At 31.2% G+C, this 26,972-nt stretch overlaps 1 protein-coding gene across 1 annotated transcript; it reads left to right on the top strand.

Moving 5' to 3' along the window:
• Nucleotides 1–13,829: 13,829 nt before the first annotated feature.
• On the top strand, nucleotides 13,830–25,579 carry LOC6053777 (protein FAM107B). Its single transcript, XM_001869771.2, has 3 exons — nucleotides 13,830–13,934; nucleotides 21,390–21,690; nucleotides 24,722–25,579. Exons 1-3 carry the CDS (start codon nucleotides 13,868–13,870, stop codon nucleotides 25,020–25,022), a joined length of 669 nt encoding a protein of 222 aa, XP_001869806.1. The 5' UTR covers nucleotides 13,830–13,867; the 3' UTR covers nucleotides 25,023–25,579.
• The last annotated feature ends 1,393 nt before the right edge of the window (nucleotides 25,580–26,972 follow it).

Here is a 26,972-nt window from a genome sequence, read left to right as displayed (position 1 = left end):
TTTGACAGCTGTCAGTGGCGCTTTTTCCGTATGCCAGAATCTCAAAACTTCAAGTTTGTTTACTTCGTTAGCTTTCGACACTCACAAAGTTCCAACTATTGACAGCTACCCCCTACCCCCGGCACTGTTTACGTCTAGGGGTTTTGTCTGTTTATGTTGTGATGCGCTCCACACGTATAAACGAACATTCATTTTCGAAAAACCGACTGACGTCCAGAAGCCACTGGATCGGCAGGTCTGGCCGATATCGATTTTGGGGCTGCCCTCCTCCGATTCCCATGCAAAATAATCGAACCCTAATTGGCTTAAATGTGGGTTACAACGCGGTGTGTGAGTACGAGCATTTATCGTGTATCGTGCTCTGTATGTGGATATAGTGCTGATACAGTGCCACTGTAAAGCTATATCAAAGCCAAAATGAGTAGGGGAGGGGGGAAAATTGCAACGTCTGACCTTGACTAGATCACATTGATTTTATTTCGAACGTGTGTGTGTGAGAGAGTGTAGTTGAAGTTCTGGATTTCATGGCCTGCTTGGTTTTTTTTCGTGTGAGCTTTATTTTAAGCCATGACTTTGTAGTTCAACGCGAATAATGAGGCGGTCACGATGGGCCCGATTGATTTCGCGTGTGCAAGTTTCACGTGTTTTGTTTTTGCAGGTGTTTTTGTTCAGCGTGTCAGAGTGTGTGTGTAAATCGCTAATGGAAATTGGATGGGATTTGAAATTGGCTGGTTTCACACGATTTCAGCTGACCTTGCGATTAACTTTAACTGGTACGCAACAATTAGTTTTGAAGTGCGAGTTGCTGAAATTTGTGTGTAATCAAGTCTGGCCAAATCGACTGAATTTCACACTTTTTTGGTAACCTACGCAAAAATGCGTTTTTGGCCAAACGTCAGATTTGGGTTCAAAAAATGCTTAACACTAATTTCTGATTTTTTTCAAAAACAACAAACTAGCTTTTGTTTATGATCTTCAAAACACATTTTCCAAATTACAATGAAAGTGAAACGACAATCAATCAAACAAATTGAGCGGCAAAACGAGTCGGAGTCAATTCACTTTAATCATAATTCACCACAAGATGCTAGTGCAGGCGTATGATTGCGCACGATATTAGTAATAAACCTCTCCAAAACGAGCCCTATCATAGGCCCCACAATTGCACACAATTACACTATCGTGAAATAATGGCGGAAAGCTTCGCCTTGAAGAGAGAAAGAAAAAAAGCTTTGGAAAGAAATCAGGGAGTAAAAACACACCTCAGGAAGTGAAGGAAGTGTAGACAAAAAAGAAAAGATTGAGGAAAGTTCAGGCAATCAGAGAGCAATCAACATTAGGTGTAGGCATGATGGAGCATTGACATGCGGTCTGGGCAGTGAAATTAAAGGTAGAAGAATTTTTCACCTAAAAAACGACATTCAAAAAGAAACTTCAAACATCTTTTCTTGTTTGAGTGAAAAGTGACTGCATTGCAAAAATTGCAAAAATTGCAAAAATTGCAAAAATTGCAAAAATTGCAAAAATTGCAAAAATTGCAAAAATTGCAAAAATTGCAAAAATTGCAAAAATTTCAAAAATTGCAAAAATTGCAAAAATTGCAAAAATTGCAAAAATTGCAAAATTGCAAAATTGCAAAATTGCAAAATTGCAAAAATTGCAAAAATTGCAAAATTGCAAAATTGCAAAATTGCAAAAATGCAAAATTGCAAAATTGCAAAATTACAAAATTGCAAAAATTGCAAAAATGCAAAATTGCAAAAATGGCAAAATTGCAAAATTGCAAAATTGCAAAATTGCAAAATTGCAAAAATTGCAAAAATGGCAAAATTGCAAAAATTCCAAAAATGCAAAATTGCCAAAATGGCAAAACTGCAAAATTGCAAAAATGCAAAATTTCGAAAATTGCAAAAATTGCAAAACTGCAAAATTGCAAAAATGCAAAAATTGTTATTTTAGCATTTTTTTGTCTTTGGTTTTTTTGTCTTTTTGTCTTTTTGTATTTTTGTAATTTTTGTCTTTTTGTCTTTTTGTCTTTTTGTCTTTTTGTCTTTCTTGTCTTTTTGTCTTTTTGTCTTTTTGTCTTTTTGTCTTTTTGTCTTTTGTCTTTTTGTCTTTTTGTCTTTTTGTCTTTTTGTCTTTTTGTCTTTTTGTCTTTTTGTCTTTTTGTCTTTTTGTCTTTTTGTCTTTTTGTCTTTTTGTCTTTTTGTCTTTTTGTCTTTTTGTCTTTTTGTCTTTTTGTCTTTTTTTTTGTTTTTTTTTTTGTCTTTTTGTCTTTGTCTTTTTGTCTTTTTGTCTTTTTGTCTTTTTGTCTTTTTGTCTTTTTCTTTTTGTCTTTTTGTCTTTTTGTCTTTTTTTTTTGTCTTTTTGTCTTTTTGTCTTTTTGTCTTTTTGTCTTTTTGTCTTTTTGTCTTTTTTTTTTTGTCTTTTTGTCTTTTTGTCTTTTTGTCTTTTTGTCTTTTTGTCTTTTTTGTCTTTTTTGTCTTTTTTTTCTTTTTTGTCTTTTTTGTCTTTTTTGTCTTTTTTGTCTTTTTTGTCTTTTTTGTCTTTTTTGTCTTTTTTGCTAAAATTGCTAAAATTGCTAAAATTGCTCAAAATTTCTAAAATTATTAAAATTGCTTAAATGGCTGAAATTGCTTAAATTGCAAAAAATGCTAAAATTGGTAAAATTGGTAAAATTGCAAAAAATGCAAAAATATACGGAAAAACTTAAAATTTGCTAAAATTGCAAAAATGCAAAAATTTCCAAAAATTCAAAAACAATTAACCCTCTAACGCCCATGGTTACTCCAGAGCACCACTATTGTTTGCCTTCAAAGTTAAATTTATCTGCAACCATGCATTTTTTCAACTTGGTTCAACCTACATTAGTTTATATAGAATCTTAACTTATTACCATTAAAATTTCATCCAATTTGGTCGATCCAGTTACGAGTTATGTTGAAAAACGTAAAAAGTCTCAATTTTGCTCTGGGCGGGAAGGGGTTAAAATTGCTTAAAATTGCAAAAAATGCAAAAATGGTAAAATTGAAAAAAATTCTAAAATTTCTAAAATTTCTAAAATTTCTAAAATTTCTAAAATTTCTAAAATTTCTAAAATTTTTAAAATTTCTAAAATTTCAAAAAAATTAAAATTTTTAAAATTGTATAAATTGTAAAAGAAAGCAAAAAATGCTAAAATTGATAAAATTGCTAAATTGATAAAATTGCTAAAATTGCTCAAAATTGCAAAAATTGCTAAAAATTTCTTAAATTTCTAAAATTGCTAAAATGGCTAAAAGTATAAAAATTGCAAAAATTGTTGAAATTTCTCAAAATGCTCAAATTTTAGCAAAATTGCTAAATATTGCAATAAAAATATCTAAAATTGCTAAAATGGCCTAAATTGTTTTAATTGATAAAATCGATAAAATTGCAAAAATTACAAAAAAAGCTTAATTTTCTAAAATTTCTAAAATTGCTAAAATTGCTCAAAATTGCTGAAATTGCAAAAATTTCTAAAATTGGTAAAATGGCTAAAATTATCAAAATTGCTAAAATTGCTACAATTGTCAATATATCAAACTCAAGCGTCTAACTCAAACAGCTGTTCAACAAGCTATGTTTTGCATAACAACTAAACGCAACTCATTGTGGTCAGCCGTACTTATGTTGTCCACCAAAGATCGCTCAACATGTTGTTAAGAGGTCGATTTTGGGTACTTGCTACCATTGTTGACACCGCTGTTTAGGCTTTGAGTAGCTTTCGTTGCAACCAAAGTTGCGTAGAAATCAGTGATTTGAGGTGTGACAAACAAAGAGTCATTCACCGAAATGATTAACATATCCACTCGAAGCTGTGCTTGGACTAACTAACTTAAGTTATGGCGAAATCAACTTAGCTTGCAGAAATTTCTATTGTTTACAAATTCCAGATGGAACAACAAGCTTGAAAGGTGTGGCTCAAATGCACTTTAAAGCTTCACCAAACCTTATAGCGCTCCAACTCATTGCTTATTCCGCCCAAGTGATCAATACCGAAGCGTCAAAAAATTATGAATGATCATAATTTCACTTCACGGTAAAACCGCGATGGTTTGACAGCGATTGACAGCTGTCAAAGCTGTCAAAGCGATTTTCATCTTGTTTGTTTTGATTTTCTCAACAAAGTTTGACAGTTGTCAAATTTGCGTTGATGTCAAACTAGCGGGGTTCTACTGTACTATGCTCGAGCTGTCATTATTGATGTCGTCGGCGGTCGTTGCAGGAATCGCTGATTTGTGTGTCAGACGTGGAGTACGTTTTCCGTTCCGACACTTGGTCTAGCAATTGGTCGCAGTTGGCGTTGTTGTTGTTGTTGTTGTTGCGGAGTGGAGTTCAAATGGAATGCATAATGAAGGGAACCAAGTGGTTACGCGTTGCGTTTGACGTTTTCGGGTGAAATCGTGTTGCAATGTTGATATGTTGATAGTTTTTAAAAACATAACCTAAAAATTATTTCAGGCTTTTTAGAGAAGTTTGAGAAACTCACTAATCCGATAACTTTTCGCATTTCACACCGTTAAACATCTCCTCCAGTTGACGAATCACCACCGCCACACACTTACGTCGCTTAAGTGTCAGTCACCGCCGCCACCTGGAAATTATGTCATTGCCGTTGGCCGACTCTCATTCACGTGTGAGCATTTTTTTTTTGCCTTCTCCAGTACCGTGTCAACCCCTTGTAAGGCACCTTCTTTGGATTTGCGAGCTTTTTTTCTCCTTTCCTTAAGAAAAAGAAAACAACAACAACAAACCAAAGTAGCCCATGCGCGTACTCCCGGGCCCGGTGCCGTATGAAAATTGGCTTTGGTTGGCGCTTACGTCACTTTTGGTCGGGGCACTTGAGATTCCCTTTTCGCAGGGTGCGGGTAAAGAAGTGCATCAAGTGACGTTGGTCACCCGGCCTACTACCCCCCCCTTTTGGAATGCATTCGCCGTAACTTGGTTATGTAAACATTTTCAAGTGGTTTCCAATCTTCTTGGCGCATTCCTGTCAAAGTTAACGACAAATCGATAGAAGAATCTTCATTTGTTTACAAACAGACTTTAACCCCCTTTGACATTGTTGTAACCTCACTCATACAAACAAACGAAAACCAAAACAAATCGCTACAAGTATGCGTGAGAGCGCTGTGCAAAGTGACAGCTCGTCACTGTTCTAATTGGACGTTGTCAAACTGAACTTTGACGACCCTTCCGCAACGCCGCAAGTGACGTTTGTCCCCATTCTCAGCGACTTCAATGTGACATTTCATCGCGCCTACCGCGACGCGACGTTTACGAAAATTGAATTTTCGCTCGTTTGGTTCAATTTCCGCCCTCCGGTTGATGCTCATTAGGCTGGAATGCTTCCGATGGGCTTCGGCAAATGCAATTGACTGCAATTTGACTACATAAGCGGAGGAGGTTGTGCAATGTGGGACGATCGTCGACGCCGACTACGATGAGGATGGGTGGAGCCACGCATAGCGAAAGTGATTAAAATTATTAAGTTATTACTCAATTATTGGGTTAATGTTGCGCGTCAAATGTGGGTAAGGCCACTGATGCGTAACTTTGGTGGTGAATCTTGTAGAAACATATGCACTGATTGTTTCGTTTACTTTTAGTTTATTTTTGAGACACCGGGCAATTATCTCAAGAATGAGCAATTTTTGTTTGAAAATGTTATGTTTGTTTTTTTTTTTTAGTTCGACGAAACTTTGTCCATACAATCCCTACGTCAAAAGAAGCAATGTTGAATCCAAGGGGATGAAGTAAGAAGAAGATTTACAATTCCGCATACTTTATTGCAAGATGCTATAGGTAAACACCGAAAATTTGGTTGAAATTTTAAATAAACAAAAAGTGCTATAAATCTTTTTATTTTATCTGTTTTCGATAAGAAGCCGATTAATTGAATCATTTTATAAGCGATAGACTATTATTCTTAGCTCCAAAATATATTTTTTGCTGAAAAAATATTTTTGTTGCAAAATTGTCTTGCCTAATTTGTGTTCACCAATATCAGTGTCTTGAGTTTGTTTATCTTTTGCTCTTTGGTCTGACAGGGGGATTGGCAGCCAAACCCGCTTTTGTCTGACCGTTTTGGTCTGTCAGCTTTATGCTGGATTTTGGTCTGACAACGCGGGGGATTGGCAGCCACACCCCCTTGGTTGAATCATTGGTTCGGCCATACACTGAAATAAAAAAAAATCCTTTATTCTAGGAATTTTGCATCCTTTCCTTATTTTGAAATTGGGTTTTTGAATTACTTAATAAAGAAAGGAGGCAAAAGTCTTAGAATATTGGAATTTTTGTACTTTATTTTTATTTCAGTCCTTATCTATTCTAATCAAACCCTAGCGCAGCCAATCTTTCATAGAGATCCTGGAGAAAGCCTTAGGTGAGGTTATGCCTCCAGACAATTTTCGAAATTTTCCATACAAAAAGGCTTTCATTACAAAGTTTCAGCATCATGAATCTTAATTTTGAGAACGGATTTTCTGGTTAATATTGGCGCAGAAATTTAAACTGTTTAAAATGTTTTTTTTCTTCTAATTTCATATGTTTGGATATGTTTTTGATGACAAAAACTGGCGTTTTGTAAGTTGTTTAGTTGTGACACAAGTCGGTCAAATTTAATTTGGCAGTGTTTTCGAAATAAATTTATGAGTTTTGAAAAATGTTGAATGAGGTCTTAATATTTTTTAACTTTATTTTTCGATTTTAAATCAAATTTGCAATCGAAAAGTACAGACATTTTTATATAGTGCACCAATGTTTAGTTATAGCCATCAAGTCTGTTTTTTTTTTTTCAAAAAAGATTAGAAAAACTTGCTTTAATTTTGCTACAAATACTGCTGAAATAAAAAATCCTATTAAATTGCTCAATCTTCAGAGAATTGTTTCACTGATTTGTAATGTCTGAAAAAGCATTTGGGACCATCCATAAACCACGTGGACATTTTCTTGGGAATCTGTTACACCCCCTCCTTTCGTGGACAATTGTCCATACAAAAATCTTTTTGTATGGATCGTGGACAATCGCCATAAACCCCCTAAAGTGTCCACGTGGTTTATGTGGTTTAAATTTGAAAATCTTCTAAAATTTCAAACCACTCGTAGCGAAATTTGAAAAGTAAGCATCGATTTCCAAAGTTAAAAAATACAGAAATTCGAAAATAAAAAAAAACAATATTTTTTAAGAGTGAAAATTTAATTGTCGATAGTTGAGCCGTTGCAAATATTTTTCAAAGTTTATGTCGGCCTGAATAATCAGGGGGCAAAAAAAATATGTTTTTGAAAAACTTCAAAATTTTAATGAAAGTTAAAATTTAATCAACCGAAAACCAGTATAAATGATTTGACCTGCGTTTATAATCATATTTAATATGTTTGAACTTCTTTGACAACATTTTAAATTTTCATGAAATATCACGAAAAAATTCCGCAAAAAAAAAATTTCCGTCGATAGTGTTAAACTGCATTTTAAAACACTTTTTTTTATCCAAATGTTGAAACCTTGGCCTGCAATTTCAATTTTTATATACCCCTTGACTTTGGTCAGAGCAAAGGGACATAAATTTCAAAAAAATATTTGCAACGGCCTTAAAAAATTTAAAACTCAGTAATAAAAAAACTCAGGAATTTAGAAATCCCAAAGGATTTTTTTTAATTGCAAATTTAAAAATTTCATTTTCATCATTTTCAAATTAAAAAAAAAAACTTTAAATATCGAAAATTCAAAAACTGGAAAATTCGCTTTAAAAAAAATTAATATAAAAAAATAAAAAGTCTGAAATTATAAAATCATAAAATTCGAAAATATTAAGAATCGAAAAATCAAATCAAATATTTCAATCCTAGCATCACTTTTTTTTTAAATTGAAACTTTTAGCCAAAAATTAAAGAAATATAAATTTACAAATTAAAAATTCACAAATTTCGACGATTAAAGTAACTATAAAAATCGTTAATTCAAAAATAAGAAAATTTGTTTTAAAAAACTCAATGATTAAAAAAAATAAAAGAATCAAAAAATCAAATCAATTTTTTTCTATCTAAGCATTTTTAAATTTTTAATTTTGAAAAGTTGTTAACTTCGAGCCAAAAATTGAAAAAAATCAAAGCTTTAAAAAATGTAAAATTTTGAAAGTTGTTGGATTTAAAAAAATCAAAATTCCAAAAATGTAGTACATTGTTTAAAAATTTCAGTAATTCAGAAATTTTAACATAAAATATTCAAATATTCAGTATTAAAAAAAAACATATTTAAAAATACATAGTCAAAAAACATTGGGAAATTCATATTTGAAAATTCTCCAATTCTCAAATTAAGATTGTTTGAATTTGAGAATATTCAAATTTGAATTTCCCAATTTTTTTCGACTATGGATTTTTAAATATGTTTTTTAATACTGAATATTTGAATATTTTATGTTAAAATGTCTGAATTTCTGAAATTCGAAAAAAAAACAAAATTCAATCATTTATGCGTCTCTGCTCTTGCTAGTTAAATTGTCTACAATCACTTTAACTAATTTTCAGAAACACAGTTATTTTCAGAAAGGTTTTAAAACTAAACAAATATTGAGAAAACGCATTTGGTAATGTAACAATCAACCAAACACTCAAATTTTACTTAAATGGGGTCGCAGAACTCGAACTTAGGATAACCCAATCTGGGCTTTAGTCGCAAAGAGTGGGCACTTTTATTAGTTGACTGAAAAAGGGACGTCTCCTCCATGTTTCAAAAACTATTCTTTCGGAACTATTTTTTAGCTGTTTATTTTTATTTTTTCTAAAACTACTCATTTCTTTTAAAATTGCACCAAACCATGAAAATTTGAAAATTCTAATATTCTAAAATTTTTAAAGCCGGAATTAAAAAAAATACATGTTTAAAATTTCATAATGTGGTTCAACGAAAATTTGCAAATTTGCAAAAAAAAAATCAATTCAGCTTACGTTAAACATTAGTTAGGATCACAAAAATGCTTGGAAAATAAAAATAAGCGATAAAAATTTTAAAACCGAATGTTAGAAAAATCTTAAAAAATTAAGCTGAAAAATTTAAAACATAGAAAATTTATAAATTAAAAAATTGTTATATTCGTAAATTTTAAAATCCTACAATTCAAAACATTGCAAACTCAAACATTTTTAAATGCAAAAATTTGTAAATTACAAACCGTTTAAAAATAAACTATACTAAAATATGAATTTGATTTTTTTTAAACTACAAAAATCAGCGAGCTAAAAAATTTTATAAATTCCCAAAATCGTGGATTTGAAAGTTCGAGAATTCAAAGTACAAAAATTCGAAAAATTTACAATTCAGCTATACATAAACATTAAAAAATAAACTTTGAAAAATATTTGCAACGGTCTAATTTAAAAATCCAAATTTTCAAGATTTGAAAATTGAAAAATATCAAATTAATAAATTTTTAATGCTGGAAATTCAAAAAAACATGAATCAAAAAATTTAAAAATCGAAAATAAGCTATCTGGAAAATTTGAGGATTAAAAAAATCTGAAATTTGAAAACACGTGCATCAAAAATTTAAAAAATCCTAATTTTGAAAATTTGAAGGATTGATAACATGATAATTTCAAATTCAGCCCTACATTTACATAAAAAGTATAGATAATATCAGAGAAATGATCGAAACACAAAAATAAACAATGATAATTATTAATGTTGAAATTTTCAAAACAGATAATTTGAAATTTTGAAAATTCGATATTTTGATAGTGAGCAATTCCAGCTCAAATCAGGAATTTTTTTGGTACTTTTGTACCCGACCCTCTCTGATTTCAATGAAACTTTATAGACATGTTATCCTAGGCCTATATAAGCCATTTTTGTGTATATGGAGCCAATAGTTCACGAAAACAACATTTGAGAAGGGTGTAAGGTATTTAAATATTTTTGTATTTTGCAATTTAAAAATTACTGTATCTCGAAGCAGTTGCGTCGCATCAAAAAGTGGTCAAACACAAACTTGTAGTAAATTAGACGAGGTTTCTGAAAAAAATACACTGAAACAAAAATACACGCCACTTTTATGTCATTTTTCAATTTTTAAGTTTAAAAGTTAAATTTGAAGGTGTTGTCACGATTTTTTTTCGTTCAAATTTTTTAAGGAAATAGCCTAAGATGTTACCAAAAGACTGACGAAAAATGCAGGATGGTATGTCTCTCCTAAAAAAATACAAAAATCATTTACTAAAACTGTTTTTTGAAAAGTGGTCTAAACGTCGGAATTTTCAAAAACCGGTAGTGGGAATCGATTCCCCAGACAATTTTACATAAAAGTCTCCATATTTATCATTGTCCTATGTCCAATTCTAGGGAAGATACAGTGGTTTTAAAAATAAAAATGTTGAAAAAATTGGGTTTTTGGTGGTTTTTGGCAATTTCTATTTGACAGACTTGGTTTTTCAGTCTAGTAAATATTTTTACCGGAAAACTCGTCCAATTTCCCATAAGTTTGTCTTTGACAGCATTTCAATTGGATGTAAGGGCTTACATATATAAGCTTAATTACATTGCTAATAACTGAAAATAGAATATTTTTTTCAGTGTGGTAGAAACCTGGATAGTAAATTAGTACGAAAATTTGAAAACTGTAAATTCAACCTCACATTCACAATGAAAATTAATCCAACTTCCAAGATCACAAAAATAAAATATAAAGAGAAACTGTAACAAATTTTAGATTCTTAAATCACAAAATTAGAAAATTAAGATCTGGAAAATCAAAAAAAAAATAAATCTGTAAATTTTAACTTGGTGTTATATTTTTCTAAAACTACGCATCTCTATTAAAATGTTTTAGTTTCACCAAGAATAAGCTTTAGACAAAGATAATGTTATTCTTATAAATCTAAGTCATTTTAAAATATCTGAAAAAAAACTAAACTAAATTTCACGACTCTCTCGGTGACCTAAAATTGAAAACTATCCAACCACTTCATCACAAATCGCAATGTTTCCCCCCAACATTCATTCATTGTTTCATTGAGAGACATTCCAGGGGGGAGGAAAAAAAGCCTGGAAGGGTGCCAATCAAAACTCTGGCCCCTTGAAAGTGGCTACCGGTCACCGTCCATAGCCGGTTTGCACCACGCGTAAAAAGGGGTTAAATAGCAAATGAAAATGTTGGCATTCGCGACTGGGAAAGAGTTACGGAAGGGGGGAGAATTGTGACGCCATGGTTTCACAATCATTGAAGTACAGTGCAGGTTGGATGGTTAGACAGCTTTTTTGAAATTGTCAAAATTAAAAAAAAATATTAAGAATCATTCGTTTGACAGTTACGTAGAAACAATTTTTCAAAAGGGTCTAATTTCCAATGTAAACAATCCTTTAACAAATGTTTCTTATAACTTGAGTAAGTGTCAAACCACCGAAGTTCAACTGTACTTTACAATTTCAAGAGGAAGTCCGCAGAAAAAGAGCGCGTGCCGCGCGCCGTCCACGTTGCGGTCAAACTAGTCAGAAGTGGAAATAGAAAGACAAAACAAAACAACAACAACAAGTCTCACACACGCGGAAATGGAAGTGAAATGTTTTGTTTTTGTGTCCAATTGCAATTGTCGTTTTTGTCACACACTCACAAACACACGTGGTTGGGTTAACGAGCTTTGGTCGCTGAAAATTACCAAATTTTTCGTTAGTGAAGTTGCGCAGCAGCGCCACCACTGTGAAAAAGTGGAACTAAAACTTTTTATTTTGGGTCGTTAAAATGGCCATTACAGTGGTCACATTTCACTTTTCTTCGCGTTTTGCAACTGTTTTGCGGGTAGTTTAGTACGAAGTGTGACGACAAATTGAGTTTGCCGGATTGATTGCGTAACGTTTAATTTTTAATGGGGGCCTTGTAAAACTTCACTTTATAACTTGACAACGATGGTTGTTGCTTTTTTAATAAGGGACGTGCCCCATAATTGCTGGTGGCTTTTGCATTGGCTAATTGGAGCAATTGCAGGTTTGACTAACTTACAGCAATCGTAAATTTCACACTCTTGGAAGAAGCCTAGAAACCCATTGCGCATGGGATCGTTAAAAAGACAGTATAAATAATTTTATAACTAATTTTCTTCTTTTTTTCGTTTCAGGTAAGTTTGGAATGAGCTGTTTTGGATATTAATTGATTTAATTTCAATCTTATTCAGGTATGCATTTTTTATAATCGAAAAATATTAACTAAAAACTTAAATACTGAAACACTACAATACTAAAATACTAAAATACTAAAATACTAAAATACTAAAATACTAAAATACTAAAATACTAAAATACTAAAATACTAAAATACTAAAATACTAAAATACTAAAATACTAAAATACTAAAATACTAAAATACTAAAATACTAAAATACTAAAATACTAAAATACTAAAATACTAAAATACTAAAATACTAAAATACTAAAATACTAAAATACTAAAATACTAAAATACTAAAATACTAAAATACTAAAATACTAAAATACTAAAATACTAAAATACTAAAATACTAAAATACTAAAATACTAAAATACTAAAATACTAAAATACTAAAATACTAAAATACTAAAATACTAAAATACTAAAATACTAAAATACTAAAATACTAAAATACTAAAATACTAAAATACTAAAATACTAAAATACTAAAATACTAAAATACTAAAATACTAAAATACTAAAATACTAAAATACTAAAATACTAAAATATTAAAATACTAAAATACTAAAATACTAAAATACTAAATAATTTTTAAAGAAAAAAATCTATTTGTAACCAGTAAACATGATTGACAGAAAACCAGTTTGTTAATTAAGATTAACAAACTCTATTTATAAAACACAAATATGTGCGAACCAGACAAAAACAGAAGCATAAGAAACCGCTTTTTCCAAAACAAAAACAAACCGGCTACTCAGCCGTTTGTAAATAGTTGTAATTGCAACTCTACACAGTTGTCTACACAGAGCAATTGCACATCAAACAACAACAACCAGCAACTATGCTCGCTCTAGGTGTGTGCAAAATTGATTAACGACTGTGTCGGAGGCACAACAGAGAGAAAAAAAGAAGAAAATCCATTTAGCAATGGTGTTGGTATTATTGGCCACAAACACACAACCTGACACTTGAAACTCTCGGAAGGGAGGAAAAAAAACGCAATTTTCCGCAGAAGAAAAATCCGGTTCCGGAGTTGGGTTGAGCTTGAGTTGGGATTGAGAGAGACTACTCGAAGAAGAAAAGGGGTGTGGATCGCAACAGACTTTTCTGGTTTGAATTAGTTTGATTAATTCAATTTGTGGTATTTTTAGGAATTTTAAATTAGTTTAAGAAATGTTTTTCGAGCCACTTAACTAATCTTTCAAATTAAATTATGGCCTTGGTGTAACTTACTGCAAACCTAACTTTTTTTCTTAAAATTATTTCCTTAGGATACAACTCAATACTTCAGTATAAAACGTGAAAAGTATCAAGCAACGTGGAGAAACGAAGCAAAAAAGTGACTTGAACAAACGTGATTAAGTGCGACGAATTAAGGTGTCTTTTGCTCTGGTGATTCGATTCAAAGAGAACACTTTTCATAACTGAAACATGTTCAAATTAGTTTAAAAATTTGTTGACAGTTATTTTTAACCTTATTTTTTGGATTTCGCAAAATATCATGTTATCCAAGAAGTAATCAATTTCAAGCACTTTCCATAAATCAGTAATAACAACTAAATATTCATCCAACAATTTTTGATTTTTCAGAGAGGAGTGCGTTATCGCGGTCCACGAAAAGGCTAAGAAAAGGAAATTATTAACAAAGTAAATAGCAAGCAAATAGAATAAAAAACTGGATTCAGCCATGTTTCGACCGCAGCTGAACCCGTCCGAGAATATCCGTGAAAAGATGCGACTGTTCGAGGTTCAAGGTTCGAGGAAGAAAAGTAGAACAAAAAACTAAATAAATCGTTGGCTAGAAACTGTTACAAGTAAAATTTGCTAGATTTTGTAGATGATTGTAAAGCTTGTCAGAAAAGTATATATCATGAAATTGTCATTTTGAACAGGTATCAAAACCTCCATATCACAAATCATTGATTACTTTAGAATATTGAAATTATCAGAAAGATGCTTCACATTTACTATTTGGAGATTTTATACTTCAAAATTTATGATAAAATATCGATACTGATCCAAGCCCAAAATTTTCACAGTTCGATTTTCGGAATAAAACCCATTTCTTTATTTTTTTTTCTATACATTTAAAAACAGAAGTACTGGCAACCCTATCTAAAATTGTATGCACTTAGGAAAAAAAATTCACAGTTTTCAAAACCCAAAAAAGGGCTATTAAAATATTCAAAAATCTGTATTTTGATAACAGATTTTCTAATCGATTTAGTGACCTCGGCAAAGTTGTAGGTTTTGCCTTTTATAAAAAAATGGGTACAAAAAATACCCAATTTTGTAAAACAATTTTTCACACACAAAATTGGAATGCCATTTTTGAAAAATCTAATTTTTGATATTTTTTTAGATGACAAAAATGCCATCTTATGAGCAATGCAATTTTGGTTGAAATTTATTTGGCAGTGTTACCATTTTTTTTTTTTTTTGGAAAAAAAACATGTCTTTTTTTTACTTTTCTTTTAGATGAATAATATAATTTGCAATCGGAAAGTACTTTACATAAATTTTGATATCGTGAACCGATTTTCAGTTGTTTCCACTAAAAAATGGTTTTTTGATGATAATTCGACTTTTTTTACCTGTAAAAGTCGTGACCAACCCTATTTTTTCGAAAAGGTCAGAAAACATTCCATAAACTTGTTTCAATGAAATTAATATTGTTCCATGAACAAAGGTACCCCGAAGTTTTCGAGTTTTTAAATATAAATAATTTCAAGATTTTAATATTTATTCTTAATTTCGGTAAGATCGCATTTTTATTTTATTTTTTGTCACTCAAAAATTTCACATTTTTTGGTGATGTAGATAATTATAGTAAATTTATAGTTGTAGTAAATTTTCTGATAATTTCGAAGAAATTATTTCCCGAGCATGGTCATCACTTTTACAATTAAAAAAAAAACGTTATGACAATGGATACAGTCATGTCTCGGTTTTGCACGCCTCGGTTTTGCACTGCTCCGGTTTTGCACCGTTCAGCTGCCTCGGTTAAGCACGGCCCAGTGCTTAACTGAAGCACTGAGCTTATGGGTTTTTGGCTATATGGGAGACATTGGCTTTAATCGTATGAAAAATCATGCAAATATCAAAAAATTATAGTGTTTTGGAATTGGGATGATGTCAGTTATCCATAAAAATTATTATTTCATGAAAATTTTCACAAAAATACGTATTTTTCCTGTATTTTGAAAATGCTTTTTTTTCTCTAAAGAATCCAAAAATATATTGTTATTGCAATATGGATATCGAATGATCAGGTTTTTTCATACATTTCGGATATAATAACAACATTTTTAGAAAATACTCCAAATTTTACTAAACCACGTTTTTTCGAAAAAAAATACTCAAAATTTCAATTTTTACAATATGGGTATCAAACGATCGGGATTTTTTCATACATTTCGAATGTAATAACAACATTATTTTAGAAAAAAACTAAAAAATTTCACAAAGCTACGTATTTTTGAAAAAAAAATACTCAAAATTTCCGTTTTGACAATGCGGGTATCACGATCGGGATTTTTTCATAAATTCCGAATTCAAAAACAATATTCTTTAAAAATACTGAAAATTTTACAAAACTACGTATTTTCGAAAAAAAAAATACTCAAAATTTCCGTTTTTACAATGTGGGTATCAAACGATCGAGATTTTTTCATACATTTCGAATGTAATAGAGCAGTTCTCTACGGAATCGGTCTTTTTTCTTTAATTTTAATTTTTGTATTTTTTAATCCGGCTGAAACTTTTTTGGTGCCTTCGGTATGCCCAAAGAAGCCATTTTGCATCATTAGTTTGTCCATATAATTTTCCATACAAATTTGGCAGCTGTCCATACAAAAATGATATGTGAAAATTCAAAAATCTGTATCTTTTGAAGGAATTTTTTGATCGATTTGGTGTCTTCGGCAAAGTTGTAGGTATGGATATGGACTACACTGAAAAAATTGATACACGGTAAAAAAATTTGGTGATTTTAATTTAACTTTTGTCACTAAAACTTGATTTGCAAAAACACTATTTTTAATTTTTTCATTTTTGATATGTTTTAGAGGACATAAAATGCCAACTTTTCAGAAATTTCAGAATGGGCAAAAATCTTTGACCGAGTTATGATTTTTGAATCAATACAGATTTTTAAAAATCGAAATATTGGTCGCAAATTTTTCAACTTCATTTTTCGATGTAAAATCGAATTTGCAATCAAAAAGTACTTTAGTGAAATTTTGATAAAGTGTACCGTTTTAAGTTATAGCCATTTTTAAGTAACTTTTGAAAATAGTCGCAGTTTTCATTTTTAAAAATAGTGCCCATGTTTGCCCACTTTTGGAAAAAATATTTTGGAAAGTTGAGAAAATTCTCTATATTTTGCTTTTTGACTTTGTTGATACGACCCTTAGTTGCTGAGATATTGCCATGCAAATGTTAAAAACAGGAAAATTGATGTTTTCTAAGTCTCACCCAAACCCACCATTTTCTAATGTCGATATCTCAGCAACTATAGGTCCGATTTTCAATGTTAATATATGAAACATTCGTGAAATTTTCCGATCTTTTCGAAAAATACTTTCAAAATTTTAAATCAAGTCTAACATTTCAAATGGGCGTAATATTGAATGTTTGGCCTGTTTGAAATGTTAGTCTTGATTTTGAATTTTGAAAGTATTTTTTCGAAAAGATCGGAAAATTTCACAAATGTTTCATATATTAACATTGTGAATCGGACCTATAGTTGCTGAGATATCGACATTAGAAAATAGTGGGTTGTTTGGGTGAGACTTAGAAAACATCAATTTTCATGTTTTTAACCTTGCATGGCAATATCTCAGCAACTAAGGGTCGTATCAACAAAGTCCGAAGAAGCAAAATATAGAGAATTTTCTCAGCTTTTCAAAAATATTTTTTTCAATAGTGGGCAAACATGGGCACTATTTTTAAAAAATGAAAAACTGCGACTATTTTCAAAAAAGTTACCTAAAAAAGGTTATAACTTGAAAATGGTGCACTTTTTCAAAAATTCACTAAAGTACTTTTTGATTGCAAATTCGATTTTACATCGGAAAATAAAGTTGAAAAATTTTTGCGACCAATATTTCGATTTTTGAAAAATCTGTATTGATTCAAAAATCATAACTCGGTCAAAGATTTTTGCCCATTCTGAAATTTCTGAAAAGTTGGCATTTTATGTCCTCTAAAACATATCAAAAATGAAAAAATTAAAAATAGTGTTTTTTGCAAATCAAGTTTTAGTGACAAAAGTTAAATTAAAATCACCAAATTTTTTTATCGTGTATCAATTTTTTCAGTGTAGTCCATATTCATACCTACAACTTTGCCGAAGACACCAAATCGATCAAAAATTCCTTCAAAAGATACAGATTTTGAATTTTCACATATCATTTTTGTATGGACAGCTGCCAAATTTGTATGGAAAATTATATGGACAAACTAATGATGCAAAATGGCTTCTTTGGGCATACCGAAGGCACCAAAAAAGTTTCAGCCGGATTAAAAAATACAAAAAAAATCGAATGACCGAAATCTCAGAGAATTGCTCAATAACAACATTTTTTGAAAATGCTGAAAATTTTCACAAAACTTCGTATTTTTGAAAAATGTCTCAAAATTTCAGTTTTTACAATATGGGTATCAAATAATCGGGATACCTCTTGTAAAAACGGAAATTTGGAGTATTTTTTCAAAAATACGTAGTTTTGTGAAAATTTTGAGTATTTTCATTTTTTTAATAACTTTCGAAATGTATGAAAAAATCCCGATCGTTTGATACCTACATTATAAAAACGGAAATTTTGAGTATTTTTTTCGAAAATTCGTAGTTTTGTGAAAATTTTGAGTATTCTCAAAAAATATTGTTATTACATTTGAAATGAAGGAAAAAATCCCGATCGTTTGATACCCACATTGTAAAAACGGAAATTTTGAGTATTTTTTTTCGAAAACACGTAGTTTTGTGAAAATTTTGAGTATTTTCAAAAAATATTATTTTTACATTCGAAATGTATGAAAAAACCCGATCGTTTGATACCCACATTGGAAAAACGGAAATTTTGATTTTTTTTTTCAAAAATACGTAGTTTTGTGAAAATTAAGAGTATTTTCAAAAAATTTTGTTATTACATTCGAAATGTATGAAAAATCCAGATTATTTGATACCCATATTGTAAAAACTGAAATTTTAAAAAGTTTTATAAATATACGTAGTTTTGTGAAAATTTTGAGTATTTTCTATAAATGTTGTTATTACAATCGAAATGTAGGAAAAAAATCCCGATCGTAAAAATTGAAATTTTGAGTTTTTTTCCGAAAAACGGAGTTTTGTGAAAATTTGGAGTATTTTCTAAAAATGTTGTTATTAAATGTATGAAAAAACTGATCATTTGATACTCATATTGCAATAACAATATATTTTTGGTTTCTTTGGAGAAAAAAAAGCATTTTCGAAATACATGAAAAATACTTATTTTTGTGAAAACTTTCATGAAATAATAATTTTAATGAATAGCTGACATCATCCCGATACCAAAACACTATAATTTTTTTATGTTTGCATGATTTTTCGTACGATTAAAGCCAATGTCTCCCATATAGCAAAAATCCCATAAGCTCTGTGCCTCGGTTATGCACGCCTCGGTTTTGCATCCCCCATATGCGGTGCTAAACCGAGGCACGACTGTATCTCAAAAACGGTACACGATAGCAACATTTATTTTTTGTTCTTTTTGATTGCAAAGTTGATTTTACGTATTAAATTTATTTGATTTTTTTCCGCTTTTTCAAAAATCAGGATTTTTTCGACAAGTTGGCAACACTGCCAAATGAATTTTGACCAACGTGTGCTATAGCTCAAAAGTTGGCATTTTTCATGGCAATTCGAAAAACAGTATCTTTTGGAGGAATTTTCTGATCGATTTAGTGCCTTCGGCAAAGTTGTAGATGAGGACTATCTAGAAGAAATTTCTTCACGGATATTTATTTTTAATTTTGAATGAACTTTTTAAATAAAATATCCATTTCTCAAAATCCGTATTTTTAATTGCTTCAATTTTTTTTATTTGTTTTATAGGACAAAAACCGCAACTTTTGAGTAATAAATAACGGAAAAATGCCGATTTGTGTTTTAAGGTGGATTTTCTTTTGGAAATCTTTTGGAAAAACCAATGATTGACACTAGATTTAAATGTAAAACCATATTTGCAATCGAAAAATACTTTTCTGATTTTTCTTATGAATATAAAGTCACTAAAAGTTTGATTTTAACAAAAAAAAAAGTTTTTCGATTTTGATTCGATCTGTGCCTATTTCCCTTTTTAGGAAATAATTTTATATTAAAGATTTTCAGCCATTTTTGAATGTTGGTCTTGAATTTAAATTTTTTTGGAGGAGATCAGATTAAGATTTTTAAAACAATTTTGAGTATTTATAAAGTTCCAAAAAACAAGATTTAGATCTTTTGCTTTTTAAGGGTTTTTGAATATCTTTAACTCAAGGCGATTTCAAAATGCCCAAAAAGCAAACAAAAATTTGTTTTTTGGATTTTTTAAAAATAATGTGCAGAAAAGTGGACCATTCGCAGCAGATTTATTTGCTGAAGTAATTTTTAGAAATGTATTCTCACAGATATTATTTTAAAAATCGTTTTTTAGCTGGTATCATTAAGTGGCTGTAACTGAAAAGTGCCATAATTTACAAAAACAAATTAGGTTCTTTTTGATTGCAAATTTGGTTGTACATAAAAACTTTTTTATGTTAAATATTGCATTTTTTCAATAAAGTCCATTTTATTTAAACCATTGTAAGTTGGCGGCAATATTTCTATACTTAAATCTATTTGGCTCAAAAGTTGCGTTTTTGTTCCTAAAAAAATTGGACGAGCTTTCCAGTAAAAATATTTACGAGACTGAAAAACCAAGTCTGTCGTATAGAAAATGCCAAAAACCACAAAAAATCCCGTTTTTTCAACATTTTTATTTTTGTATTTTTTTAGGAGAGACATACCATCCTGCATTTTTCGTCAGTCTTTTAGCAACATCTTAGGGTATTTCCTCAAAAATTTTGAGCGAAAAAAAATCGTAACATCACCTTCAAATTTAACTTTTTAACTGAAATTGAAAAATGACATAAAAGTGGCGTGTATTTTTGTTTCAGTGTATTTTTATCAGAAAGCCCGTCCAATTTCCTACAAGTTTGTCTTTGACCACTTTTTGATACGATGCAACGGCTTCGAGATACAGTAATTTTTAAATTGCAAAATACTAAAATATTTAAATACCTTACGCCCTTCTCAAATGTTATTCTCGAGTACTATTGGCTCCATATACACAAAAATGACTTATATAGGCCTAGGATAACATGTCTACAAAGTTTCATTGAAATCGGAGGGGGTCGGGTACAAAAGTACCAGAAAAAATCCTGATTTGAGCTGGAATTGCTCTATAGTACCTCAAAAGTTTTTTTGCTGAAAAAAATTTCGTCAGTACTTTGATTTTTGAAAACTAATTATTGAAAAACAACTGGACTGGTGTAAAATGCACCTGAAAACACTTTTTGATTCATGTTGTGACCATGACTTGTAAATTCATTTTTTATTTATTTTTTTTATCCCTCCCCTAAAAAAATTGCAGCGGTCTAACGAATATTGAATCTAGTTACTAACGAGTTTCGCTGGCGTTACAAATCTAGCGACACCGTAAACATTCGCAATCACCGTCAAAATCACGTTTCGTGCCACACATCGTCATCACCCTTCAAAATAAAACGCCTTTTGAGGGATAAACAAATTATCATCGTAGAAACAAGCGCGACTAGAACGTAGCAAGTGGTCGTCTCGCTAAAAAAGGGTAGACTAATTACCAAGAGCCCATTCACGTGCCCGCGTGTACGACGGTCATTTTCGCCTACTTTGATCAACACTTTGATGCTGCTCCACCAAACGTCTCATCACACACGTTTGTTAATTAAATCAGCGGCTGCTTGTTTCTCGCTCGGAACTGTCTTATCGCTTGCCAAACCTTATTTATCTGTAGCAAAGCGTTTTTTCCTCCTTTCAAAGATGCCTTATTTAGTGTTTTTTATCTGCTTGTTTGTTTTTTTCCCCATTACCAGGCTTAAAGTGTCAAAGTAGGGAGTTAGTAGCAAAGAACGAGCTCTAATCAAAGCCCCTCCTTCTTCTCCAGATGCGAGCCTAGAGTGCTCCGGCGGCCAGCGGAGAAGACACTCGGACGTCCAGCAATATCAGCAGCAGCAGCAGCACTTTAACCTCACCAGTGGCAGCGCCTCCTACGACCAGTTTCAAACCACCATCACAAACGACAGGGGAAGTACTAGAATGATGCCGCCGATCAACCGGAACGACGCGCAGCAGGGCCACTCCGACGGCGGCCAGGGCCTGATCGTGCCGAAGAAGCTCATCAACCCCTGCGTCGACTCGATGGACCGCCAGAACCTGCACCGGGAGCTCATGTTTAACCAGAAGATGTGAGTAATTCACTTATTTTTGTCGGCAATCTCTCCAAGCATTTTTTTTTTTTTTGTGAAAAACCCTGAAAATCTCACACACCCTCCCACTTGGCTCGAGCCTCGAGTCGATCTGGCTCGAAATCGATTTTGGAAAGTTTATTTCAACATTTTCTATTTCCACACTGTTTCAAAATACAGAAATGCTTCAAAATACTTAAAATTCTTTTAAAACCTTTATAACCTGTGTTACAGTAACACTTAAGAGAAACATGGAACTCATATTAAAAACCAAAACAAAAACCAAACGATTTTTTTCTTTCTTACTTTTAACACCAAATTCAAATTCCATTTTAGACAAATTTAAATGGTGGATTGTCTTAAAAATTACCAAATGCATCTCAATCTCGAATGCATTCTCAATATTTCATCACCTCGATTTTGGGCGCCATCTTGAATTCAATAGTTCTAAATCACTTTTTGAAATTCCGTCGTGAAATTACCTACTTTTCCTGTCATTTTGGAACGACGAAACAGCCCGCTTTTCTCTTCCAAAAATAACAGATTCGAAAAGTAACACTTTTTTTAAATAAATGCTTAAAATTTCAACTTTTCAGCACTGAAATGGATGCTGAAAAATTTAACTTTTCAGCAGCAGTTTAAATTTTTTTTTTTTAAATTTATTCATTAACTAAATACATGGACTTTTCACTTATAATTCTGTTCAAAGGGTGTATTTCGGAATTGCAAAAAAATGTTGTATGAAACTCGTTACAAAACTTTTTTTTTAATCACTCGTCGTATGTGATGTACGATTTGTTCTGAAAAAATCCTCTTTTCGTAACTTGTTGCATAAACTACTACTAGAGTTGTTTAGGAGTCGCTCTCGACAATCTAATAATAGCAACGTTTTTTTTACTCTTTGAATCCGAAATGAACTTTTTTGATTCTGGACTTAGATTTTTGTAATTCAGGTAATTTAATAAATTTTAAGAAATTTGAAAAAAAAAAATCAAGATTCAGGAAATTTAGGAAATTCAACATATTCAAAAAATCCAAGATATTCAAGATTCTCAAAAAAATCAAGGAATTCAAGAAATTCAAATAATCAAGAAATTTAAGAAATTCAAGAACTTTAAATTCAAAAAATTTAAGAAATTCAGGAAATTTAAGAAAATCTATAGAATCCAGAAAATCAAGAAAATCAAGAAAATCAAGAAAATCAAGAAAATCAAGAAAATCAAGAAAATCAAGAAAATCAAGAAAATCAAGAAAATCAAGAAAATCAAGAAAATCAAGAAAATCAAGAAAATCAAGAAAATCAAGAAAATCAAGAAAATCAAGAAAATCAAGAAAATCAAGAAAATCAAGAAAATCGAGAAAATCAAGAAAATCAAGAAAATCAAGAAAATCAAGAAAATCAAGAAAATCAAGAAAATCAATAAAATCAAGAAAATCAAGAAAATCAAGAAAATCAAGAAAATCAAGAAAATCAAGAAAATCAAGAAAATCAAGAAAATCAAGCAAATCAAGAGAATCAAGAAAATCACGAAAATCAAGAAAATCAAGAAAATCAAGAAAATCAAGAAAATCAAGAAAATCAAGAAAATCAAGAAAATCAAGAAAATCAAGAAAATCAAGAAAATCAAGAAAATCAAGAAAATCAAGAAAATCAAGAATATCAAGAATATCAAGAAAATCAAGAAAATCAAGAAAATCAAGAAAATCAAGAAAATCAAGAAAATCAAGAAAATCAAGAAAATCAAGAAAATCAAGAAAATCAAGAAAATCAAGAAAATCAAGAAAATCAAGAGAATCAAGAAAATCAAGAAAATCAAGAAAATCAAGAAAATCAAGAAAATCAAGAAAATCAAGAAAATTAAGAAAATCAAGAAAATCAAGAAAATCAAAGAATCAAGAAAATCAAGAAAATCAAGAAAATCAAGAAAATCAAGAAAATCAAGAAAATCAAGAAAATCAAGAAAATCAAGAAAATCAAGAAAATCAAGAAAATCAAGAAAATCAATAAAATCAAGAAAATCAAGAAAATCAAAAACATTTTTTTTAATATTTGAAATAAGTATAAGTCAAGAAATTTAGACGTTTTGAACAAATCAAGAATTTCACGAATATAGAAAAAAAACAAGAAAATAAAGAAATCTTGAAATTTACGAAATTCAAAACATCTTATAGTTTTTGAAATTTTAGAAAACTTTTTTTTCATTAACTTAAAAAATTGAAATTCATAAAATTCAAGAAATTTTAGAAATAATTTATATAAATATTTTGAATTCAAGAAATTGTAGAAACTCCAGGAATTATACAAATTTATAAAGTTATTTTTTTTTATTGACAATACAACAATGTTTTTTTGTGCCCACCTCAAGAATACACCAAGTTTTATTGAAGTTTTATGGTAGCGCATCTTGATGGCTTCATAGTATATTTTCGGCATCCACTGCAACCAATAAGCAAGAGCTAATTTGTTTTACGCCACTGACATAAAACCTGGTGACAATAAAAGCCAAATTATCTTTTAATTAGGTTTTATGAAAGTTTTAACAGATTCTTGAAAACCCGATGACAATGCCATGCCAAACGGTTTGCTAGAAATAAGCTTTGAAATTATTCTAATGACTTCCAAAATCTATTATTTATCACCGCCATTTTGCAAACCATTACCTTTATATCATTTGGCAAGAATTTATTTTTTGCCGGAATAAAACCTGTCTGGCATAATACGTTTGAATACGTATGAATGGTCATTTTTCCCTAACTCCTAACAAGTTTTAAGCAAAGGTTTTATTAAAGCTTTAAGGAGGTTATTAGAATTGAGTTGTAAAGCCTTGAACTCCTATTTGGGTTTTATTAATAGGCCGTGACAACCTTTGGCGGAGGTTCTTTTGGGTTTTAAGAGGGGTTTATCGGGGTTCTGGGGGAGTTTGTTAAGACTAAGTGGTTTTAATATTGGTTTTGGCTGATAGGTTTTATAGCGGTTGTAAAAGCTAAGATAAAGCCAATAACAATAACTTATTTTTCTTCCACTCCACAGGGGCAAAAGCGTCCTCAACCAGAAGAGCGAACTGCAGCGCGCCCTCGAGAAGCAAAAGGAGCGCCAGGTGCTGGCCGCCCAGAACCTGGCCAAGCAGCAAGCCGCGGAAAACTCCATCGCGAACGAGCTCGGCCGGGTGATAATGCAACGCGCCGCCCGCCTCGAGCAGAAGAACCTGGCGGCGGCGGCGGCCGGTTCCGGTTCCCAGTCCGACCCCCATCCCGACTCGATCAACCCGGAGTACCTGAACGCGCGGGCCAAACTCCGCGCGACTCAGGCCGCCGCCGTCTACTCGAAATAGGTTCTTTTTGCTTACGTTTTAAGGTTGATTTTAGTTAAGGCAGCAATCTTTCACAGACAAACAGATGTAACACACACACACCTTCACCCCAACCCCAACTCAGAGTAATTTTAGCGAAAACAGAGATGAGTAATTAAGTTTTAACGTGTAGACAAGTGATAACGACTTTGATGATTTCCGGTTCTGTTCTGTGTAATTATTATTATCAGTTTTTTTCTATTCTTTCTTTTGGTTCGAATCGAAAAAACCAGATGACACAGATTTTGCAATTATCCTAGATAAATACGAGCGCGCGAAAGAGAGAAAGAAAGAAAGAAGTCGAATATGAATCGAAACAAAAAAAAATACGGAAACAAATTGCGAATAAATAAATCGTTTTCGGAGAGCGCAATTGCTTTAAGTAGTTCTTAATGAGTTATTTTTGTAATTCTTTTTACCTTTTTATTAGATAGAATGATCTGTTGACAGTGTCTGTGCGTGCGAGAAATCGAAGAAAGTGGTGGGAAGGATTTTCAGTAAATTATATGTAGCAAAATTGTGATAAAAAATAACCGCGAGAAAAAAAAGGAAACCCACCCCGAATGGCGAGCACTTGTTGATGATGAAATATCCTTCTCCACAAATAAAAAAAAACATAAACAAGAAAAAACAACAAAACTCATCATCGCATCACCATAATCAAGAAAGCGTTAGTGCGCTTTAATTTAAAAGTTTAGTTGGTAAATAAAAGTTAAATAAAGTCGGCAAACATGAATCTAAGCGAGTTCTAATAAAATTGATAGAGTTTAAAATTGACCTTAATCGGAATTTGGTACAATTCATTGCATGTAATTTCGTCAAGTTGCAAACGAAAACATAACCAAAAACGCCAAACGAGCTCGAATCTGTTGCGCCGTACAAATTGAGGGGTTTGTCGTAAGCGTGTACATCAGCCTATGGCGCAACAGGCTTTGACAGGTTGCGCTCGTATTTTGATTATTGGCTGCCTTCACACAATACCTTTTCCAAGTACACAATTAAATGATAGCAATTTTTTATTATTTCCTACATTTGAAAAAAAAAATCACGATGCAAAAATTTTTATTTTAAGGAGAAACGGGACGCCAGTTCTTGAATGACTTCTGTTCAATTTGAATTAATTTCGACAGATTGCTTACTACTTTCGACCTATTTAGCGTCTGCAAAAAAAAGAGCTTCTTAAGTTACGGCATTTTCCTTAAAAGTGCTTCCAAAAACTGGAATGGTGGTTTATCAATATGGCGCTGTCTTACCGTTTCACCTTAACCTTCAATAATTGGTTTGTCTCTGCATTAAATTTATTTATTTTATTTATGCTTTCTTTATAAGAATGTTCTTTTTTAATTTTTATATTTCTTTAATTTAATTTATTAATTTAAACTCTTTGTATACATTTTTTTGAAATTTCGCAAAATATTTTTATTACTGATTTTTTTTTGTTTACACTTGGAGACGGCGATATAAGCGGAGTGCATACTGAAGATCACCATGTGTATGTGAAGATGTCTCTATTGACATTCGTGACATCCACGAGGAGTTTTGCTGGTTCATTTATCAAAGGGACAAGGGAAATTCTCCACCGGATTCCGAAACAAGTTTTTTGTTGCAAAATTTTCTTTTTTTCAATTGAATTTAAGTTTTTTAAATTCTTCATAAACCTCATATTTAAAAAAAAATCCAACATTTTAAAATATTTGTTGCTTTTTAAAAATCTGGAATTGGATTTTTTTAAGTTATTTGTTATTGATGTTCTTTTTTCTATTTTCCTAATTTTCCCATTTTTACTAGAGATCCTAAATAGGGAGACTGGTCGAAGTGAATTTGACGTATCCAAACGAGCATTTACCTTTACGCCCAGCAAAACTAATCAGTGTGGCCAAGTTCAAAACATACGTGGCCAGATCGATTAGGCAAACTTAGACCAGTCTCCCT

Source organism: Culex quinquefasciatus, chromosome 1 (genome assembly GCF_015732765.1).
Source record: "Culex quinquefasciatus strain JHB chromosome 1, VPISU_Cqui_1.0_pri_paternal, whole genome shotgun sequence".
Taxonomy (NCBI): domain Eukaryota; kingdom Metazoa; phylum Arthropoda; class Insecta; order Diptera; family Culicidae; genus Culex; species Culex quinquefasciatus.
The sequence above is the reverse complement of the archived record's forward strand: the minus strand, read 5'-3'. Positions and strand labels throughout refer to the sequence as shown.